General features: G+C 39.8%; 1 protein-coding gene across 1 annotated transcript in view; it reads right to left on the bottom strand.

Annotated features, from left to right (window-relative positions):
- The window catches only part of GABRG3 (gamma-aminobutyric acid (GABA) A receptor, gamma 3), a 379,738-nt gene that overhangs the window by 151,983 nt on the left and 219,363 nt on the right, over window positions 1-8,392 (bottom strand). Inside the window, exon 5 of the mRNA XM_006898587.1 lies at window positions 2,187-2,269. Coding sequence (XP_006898649.1) covers window positions 2,187-2,269 — 83 coding nt within the window. The remainder of the gene's footprint in view (window positions 1-2,186; window positions 2,270-8,392) is intronic.

Raw genomic sequence — 8,392 nt, 5'->3', positions numbered from 1 at the left:
TGGTGCTGGAGAAGAGTATTGAGAATACCATGGACTGCTAGGAAAACAAACAGATTTGTCCTGGAAAGGGTTAAACCGGGTAGGTCCTTGGAGGCAAGGATTCTGAGGATTCTAACATACTTTGGACATGTTGTGAGGAGAGACTTGTCCTTAAAAAGGGACATCATGCTTGGGAGGGTGGAGGGACGGCGCAAGAGAGGAAGGTCCTCTATGAGGTGGATTGATTCAGTGACTGGGATAATTGGGATGGGAGTGTCGGAGACAGTGCGGTTGGCACAGGACAGAGCGGAGTTTAGGGCTGTTGTACATAGGGTCGCTATGAGTCGCAGGCGACTCGACGGCACATAATTACAACAAACAACAATTTCACTGATTCTGGGTTCCATCTCTTCAAGTCTGTTTGTGTGTTCCTCCATCCTGTTGATAGCATCAGAACCCTTGTACCTCATATTTTGGATCATGGATTTCTGTTTTTCCAGTTCTTGTAATGCCTCTTTTGTTTTATGTGCATTGTTTTGAATTGTTTTTTTGAGGCCTTCCTGATTTTTGCCTGCAGTGTCCTGTAATTCATCAAATTTTTGTTTTTCATCCATTGAAAATATTCACTCGTTGTTCTTTTAAATTCTGTGTCAGAAAGTTTCATCGGACTTTCTGGCTTCAGGAAATCTATTGCTACTATGCTATTTTTTGAGGGTGATATCTTGCTTTGGGTTTCCATGGCAAATATGGCACCCTGCTTCTTTCGGGACATTGATGTGGTAGAGTTTTTCATGTCTGAGGTGATAGGTGGTTTTTTATTAGACTTCACTGCTCCAGGAGAAGGTTGGGAAGGAACAAGAACAGATGCATGTAGGGTGCATACACACTCAGATGCTCATGTGAGTGGGGAGGGGAAAGCACACACTGATACATGCCAGGAGAGGTACTGGGGAACCTGAATAATAAAAAAGGAAGCCTATTGTTCCCTTCTGGAAATGGCTTCTCACATCTGTGGAGGTGCCCAGGATCTATCTCCCTGTTGTTTGAGTTAGGGGGACACACATGGTCAGGCCAGAAAGCAGTTTGTTCCCCAGAGTAACTTAATCCTCAATGGTGTTGACCCACAGACTGCTGGGACTTGTAGTTTTCATACCTGTGTGGTGTAGGTAGAAAGGAATGGGGGGGTGTAGAATCCTGACCCTGCCCTCCTGTGTTCTCGTAGGCCTCTCATCAAAATCCAAAATTTAAAGATCGCATGATGTCATTTTCCAATAATGGGTCTCTCCTGGCAGCGTGACAAAAGTATGTTAGATGGAACAGCAAACTCCTTGCTTCTAAAAACTCTCTTTAAAATGTGCAGAAATTATATTATCTTATAGAACAGAGTTCAGGTCTTTTGAGCAAAGTTCACTCTGAGTCATAGTCAACTCAACAACACCTAATCACTGCTAAATGAAGACTAGTGCTGATATATTTGGAGGAACATTCTTCCACTTTGTATGTCACTTTTTGTCAATGTGCTATATGAAGTAACCTGGGTCTGCCGTGATGCTGAACCTTGTGCCATGGGTATATCAAATACCATAATGGTTTCCCATTGTGGACTGTGTTTGGTGGAGCTCACAGTTGTAAAACAGGTTTGGAAGCTGGAGTGGCATCTATTTTCTAAACTACATGCCTCTGGAAAGTCTATGAACTTTAACTAACAACCATAGCTATGGTAAGGTATTAGGTCTTTGTTTATAGAGTCACAATGAGTTGACCTCGACTCAACAGCAATCAACAACAACAGTAACAACAATGAGCAACTTGGTTTTACCCTCTCCATGACAGGCCTGTTTGTTTTCTTGGCAGTTCCTGGTATATTCAAAAGACTATCCTGGTGCTGCCAACTGAGCCAGTGGTGAGAATCTTTCTTTTATTTTTAAAATAAAATTGTATCTTTGTTTTCTTTATGTTAAACCTCAATCTTTATAGTCAACAACGTAATGGTTAAGCTGCTCCTACCTTCACAATTACATATTTGCTATTTAGACCCCATGTGACAAATTCTATGATTGAAATACTCTGATGAGCAACATCCAAATGGTTATCAATTTTCTCAAATTCAATAGTAAGTACATCTAAAAACTATTGCATTATAGTCTACCCAATGGAACCTTTCTATTGAGTAACTTCTGCCATCATCTACAGCAAAGGGTACTCACAGCTCGAGAAAATTAGTGGACAAGAGTGTTCATCCATGGGGAAGTTGTGCAGCTGCAGCTGGCATTCTGCATTGATGGTGAGCCTGTAAAAGATCCAAGTGTTACTCTTTATTTTTTTAACTTTTCTATATGTTTATTGGTTAGCATACAAAAATTCATATAGATTTTGTTTCATACACATTTTGTTTTATACAATCTTTCATTCATATTGTGTTTCATGCAATCATTCATATACATTGTATTTTATACAATGAATTACCAGTGATTACTTAGACTTTTCAGGTCCCAATTGGATTTTTTCTGTTCCTTCACACTCTCCCCCTATCTGCCCATTGAACTCTGCTAACCTAATGATTTCTTCCTTTTCCAGTTTTCCATCCTATTTTCCTACCTCCCTGTTCCCTTTTGGATTTCTATACACATCTTACTAGTTATTCTTCTATTTAGACAGTAATGATTTTACACAGGGTAACTTTTTTATTAATTAGGATTTTAGTGAAAGTTTGCAAAGCATGTAGGTTAATGCAATCCCAATACAAATACCAATCCCAATCTTCAACAAGATGGAAAAGGCAATCTCCAGTTTCATTTGGAATGGAAAGAAGCCCCAAATAAGTGAAGCACTCTTTAAGAATGGAAAAAAGGTAGGCGGCATCTCACTCCCCGATATCAAATCCTACTACACTGCCATGGTGATTAAGACAGCATGATACTGGTACAATGACAGACACATAGATCAATGGAATAGAATTGAGAGCCTGGAAATCAGCCCATCTACCTATGGCCAACTGATTTTTGACAAGGACATGAAATCAGTTAAGTGGGAAAACGACAGCCTTTTTTACAAATGGTACTTGCAAAATTGGAAAACTATCTGCAGAAGACTCAAGCAAGATCCACACCTCACTCCATATACAAAAACCAACGCAAGGTGGATCATGGACCTAGGATAAAACCAAGGACTATAAACTTCACTAAAGAAAAGCTTGGGAGAACTCTAGTAGTCCTAATCCACAACATAAACAGTCTTCCAAATATCCTGAAAAATCTACAACCAGGAAAGGATAAAATAAATGAATGGAATCTTCTAAGAATCAAATCCCTATGCACATCCAAAAACTTCTCCAACAGGGTAAAAAGTGAAGCCACAGACTGGGAAAAAGTATTTGGTAATGCTATGTCAGAAAAGGGACTTATATCTGGAATTCATAAAATACTCGAGCACCACAATCCAATTGAGAGATGGGTACAGGATATAAATTGACAGTTTTATAATTCCACGTTTTCTTTCCATGTAGTAACAGTTTTCTAGATAAAAATAAAGGATACTTTCCTCCATTTTTCTCTTTTTGGATTCTGTTGCAGTCATGTAATGGTTTTAAAATATCCTTTACATGTGTTCTTACAAAAATTTTATTTTATCTAATGAACAAACTCTCCCAGGTTTGCTCCACCAGGGCTGCTATAACCTGGTTACGAGAGAGAGCATGGTGCTGTGTGCGCGGGTGTTGTGGCAGCTTTTGGACTTAAAGGACTACTCTGCCTCCAGGAGCCAGGTAAGCCAGGCTTGGTCTAGGGTTTAAGGCAGCAGGGGGCTTCAATCCCAAACGGGGAAGAGGGGAGAGGAGGCGGCCATGTTCTCCCAGGGTCGCTATGAGTCGCCTGTGACTCTATGGCACTTAACAACAATAACATCGACACAGGGAGAGATCAGCTGGCCGAGTGGACAGAAAGCGATGCTACCAAGTCATAGGTGGGTGACTTTTAATCCGCAGCCCTTCAGCCTGTCTTTCATTGTTTTTGTTTAGACATTACTCTAGGTCATATAGCCCTGGTATACAGGTTGCCATACCACGGTCACTTGAGCTTGCTGTGAGGCTGAACGCTGTGGCACTGATATGTCAAATACTGTAATGGTTGGCTACCCAATGTGGACAGAAATTAAAACAAGCTTGGAAGGAGGAGTGACATCCACGTCCAGAATAGCTTGCCTCTGGAAACCCTATGAACCTGGAGAGAGGATGAAAGGCACTCAAGTGTCGAGGAATCTCCTTCATATGGTCACTATTAGTTGTCTGCGACTCAATGGCACTTAACAACAACAACAATGTACAAACAAATCTAAACTATAAAGCACAACACAAAAGTTCAGACATGAATTTTCCAAATTGTGAAGGAAAGAACTGAAATAAAAGCATTACATGATTCCCAGATGGAACCTGGAAATTGGGGACATGGCTAACATTGAGGAAAACGGGAAGTCCAGAACACTTTATTATGCTTATGTGAAACCTATACTTGGACCAGGAAGTAGTTCTCAGAATAGGGCAAGGAAACACTGCGTGATTCAAAATCAGGAAAGGAGTGTGTTAGGGATGCATCCTCTCCCTGTACCTTTTGAATCTATATGCAGAACAGATCATTTAGGAAGCTGGGCTTTATGAAGAGGAATGTGACATCAAGATTGGAGGCAGACTCATCAACAACCTATGTTATGCTGCTGACACAACATTGCTTGCTGAAATTGGAGAAGATCTGAAGCACTTGCTGCAGAAGGTCAAGGACTGTAGTCTTCAATACAAATTGAAGCTCTACATCAAGAAGACAATGATTCTCACTGCTGGGCCAACTGGCAGCACAATAATAGACAGAGAAGAGATTGAGGTTATTAACAATTACAACTTGGTAAACTCCACAATCAACACTCTCAACACCAGCAGTTAGGAAACCAAAAGACGAATTGCCTTGGGAAAATCTAATTGCATTAGGTCAGGGACCTCTCAAGATAGCTGAAAAACAAGAATATCAGTTTAGAGACTAAGGTGTGCCTAATCCAGGCCATGGTCTGCAATTACTTGCTATGCATGAGAGATCTGGTCAATGACTAAGTTTGACAGAAGAAGAATTGATGCCTTTGAATTGTGGTACTGGAGAAGAGTCTAGAAAATACCATGGACTGCCAAGAAAACAAATAGGTCTGTCTTGGAGAGGGTGAAACCAAATATATTCTTGGAGGCTAGGATTTTGAAGCTCTGTATCACATACTTTGGGCATATGGCCAGGAGAAACTGGTCCTTGGAGAATGACATCACGCTTGGAAGGGTTGTAGTACAGTGCAGGATAGGAAGACCCTGGATGAGATAGATTGATTCAGTATCTGGGACAATGGTTGGTGTGTCAAAATTAGTGATACTGGCTCAGGACAGGGAAGGGTTCAGAGCTCCTGTGCATAGGGTCACTATAAGTAGCAGGGACTCAACTGCACATAACAACAACAACAACAACGTATTATAGCATATACTTTGTCAACGTTGTATTATTGCAGTGAAATATTTGACCCTATTCTTCATTCATATTGTGTTTCACACAATCATTCCCATGTATTATGTTTCGTAAATTAATTACCATTGATCTATGCCCACCATTATTCTTTTTACTGAGGTCTCTCTCTGCCAGATCCTTCCCACTTCATTTACCCTCTCCTTTTACCCATCAAATTGTGCAACTCTGTGGTTTCATCCATGCCCATCTTCACTCCTCTGCTCCCATGCCTTTCCCTCTTGGGTCCCCACACATGTTTTACCAGTTGTCTTACTATTTTTTATATCAATGGTCTTATGCAGTACTTGCCCTTATAAGCCTGAGGTAGTTTGCTCAGTATAATGCTTTCCAGTCTCAAATTATGTAGGTGGTTTTTTTGTTTTGTTTTGTTTTGTTTAAATCATTGCTTGAATGTCGGTTATGGTCTCTTTAGGGTATATTCCTAGTATTGGAATTGCTGTGGAAAATGGTATCTCTATTTGCAACTTTTTGAGAAAGCGCTACACAGCTTTCCACAGCGGTTGCACCATTTTACACTTCCACCAATAGTGAATAAGGGTTCCAGTTTCTCTACAACCTCATCAGCATTTGTTGCTTGATGTTCTGTTAAATTTTGCTATTCTTACTGGGATGAGATGATATTTCATAGTTGTTTTGATTTGCATCTCGCTTAGAGCTAGGGATTTTGAATTTTTCCTCATGTGCTTGTTGGCCATCTGTCTTCTTTGGTGACGTGTCTGTTCATATCCTGTGCCCATTTTTCAATTCGATTATTTACCTTTATCTTGTGGTCCTCAAGTGTTTTCTAAATTATAGATATAAGTCACTTATCTGATATGTCATTACCAAATTCTTTTTCGCAATCTGTGACTTCTCTTTTTACCCAGTTGGAGAAGTTTTTGGATGTGCATAGGGATTTGATTCGTAGAAGGTTCCATTCATCTATTTTATCTTCTCCTGTCTGTAAATTTTTCAGGATATTTGGAAGACTGTTTATGTTGTGGATTAGGACTACTAGAGTTCTTCCAAGCTTTTCTTTAGTGAAGTTTATAGTCCTTGGTTTTATCCTAGGTCCATGATCCACCTTGCGTTGGTTTTTGTATATGAAGTGAGGTGTGGATCTTGCTTGAGTCTTCTGCAGATAGTTTTCCAATTTGCAAGTACCATTTGTAAAAAAGGCTGTCGTTTTCCCACTCAACTGATTTCATGTCCTTGTCAAAAATCAATTGGCCATAGGTAGATGGGCTGATTTCCAGGCTCTCAATTCTATTCCATTGATCTATGTGTCTGTCATTGTACCAGTATCATGCTGTCTTAACCACCATGACAGTGTAGTAGGATTTGAAATCGGGGAATGAGGTGCCTCCTACCTTTTTTCTACTTTTAAGGAGTGATTAGCTCATTCGGGACTTCTTTCCATTCCAAATGAAACTGGAGATTGCCTTTTCCATCTTGTTGAAGACTGGGATTGGTATTTGTATTGGGATTGCGTTGAATGTGTAAATTGTCTTTGGTAGTATTGCCATTTTCACAATATTGAGTTGTGAATCCATGAGCTAGGGATATTCTTCCACTTCTCCAGGTCTCTTTTTGTTTCTTGTAGTAATGTTTTGTAATTTTCTTTAAATAGATCCTTTGTGTTTCTGGTTAGATTTACTCCTACGTATTTAATCTTGTGATTTGATATTGTGAAAGGTATTGTTTTTCTTAGTTCAGGTTCTGTATTCTCTGTCACTGTAGAGAAATCCAACTGATTTTTGTATGTTGATCTTGTATACGGCTACTTTGCTGAATTGGTCATCTATGTGCAATAGTTTTCTTGCTGAGTCTCTAGGGTTTTCTAGGTATACTATCATATCATCTGCATAGAGAGATAATTTTACCTCCTCTTTGCTAATTTGGATACCCATGTTTACCATGGCATTGTTCACAATAGCGAAGAGTTTGAAACAACCCAGGTGCCCATCAAAAAACCAATGGATAGAAAAGCTGTGGTATATTCACACAATGTAACACTATGCTGCATTGAAAAACAAGGAACTAATGCAATATTATTCAAAATGGGTGACCCTGGAAGACATTATGCTGAGTGCAATATCTCAGTCACAAAAGGATAAATACTGCACGGTACCACTGAGAAAAACTGGATGAATTATGTATACTGCATTGAAACAGATGAGGGATAGAATAATTTAAAAGTGATATATGATAGGGTATTACGGTTATCACAAGAGACCAGAGCTAAGGTTGCATAGTGGAGTGTACTCAGGGTGGTGGGAGGGTGCAGGTGGATTGTATACCAAAGAAGGACTTTTTCTTTTGCTTTTCAAAGAGAGGAGTCAACTGGGGGGCGGGGCTGGGCAGGGAGAAAAGCACAACACTGAATGAATGGAAACCCAAAATCTCTGTAAATGTTCATTAAAATTATTAAAATAAAATTTTAGAAAAAATTAACAACTAAAAAAAATCATTGCTGCTGAATAATGAACAGTATTCAATTGTGTGAAGGTACCACAATTTTTTCAATCCATTTAATTGTGGATGGATTTTTGTGCTGCTTCTATGTTCTTGTGATGGTGAATAATGCTGCTATGAAATTAGTGCACAAATCTCTGTGTCTCAGTTCTAATTTCCATGGTGTATATTATATACCTAGTAATAGAATGTTGTTGTTGTTGTTGTTGTTATGTGCCATCGAGTCTCTTGCGACTCATAGCGACCCTGTGTACAACAGCCCTAAACTCTGCTCTCTCCTGTGCCAATCGCATTGTCTCTGACACTCCCATCCTGATTATCCCAGTCACTGAATCAATCCACCTCATAGAGGGCCTTCCCCTCCTGCGCTGTCCCTCCACCCTCCCAAGCATGATGTCCTTCTCCAAGAA

Source organism: Elephantulus edwardii, unplaced genomic scaffold (assembly GCF_000299155.1).
Source record: "Elephantulus edwardii isolate Elephantulus edwardi_28Jun2011 unplaced genomic scaffold, EleEdw1.0 scaffold00234, whole genome shotgun sequence".
Lineage (NCBI taxonomy): Eukaryota > Metazoa > Chordata > Mammalia > Macroscelidea > Macroscelididae > Elephantulus > Elephantulus edwardii.
The sequence above is the reverse complement of the archived record's forward strand: the minus strand, read 5'-3'. Positions and strand labels throughout refer to the sequence as shown.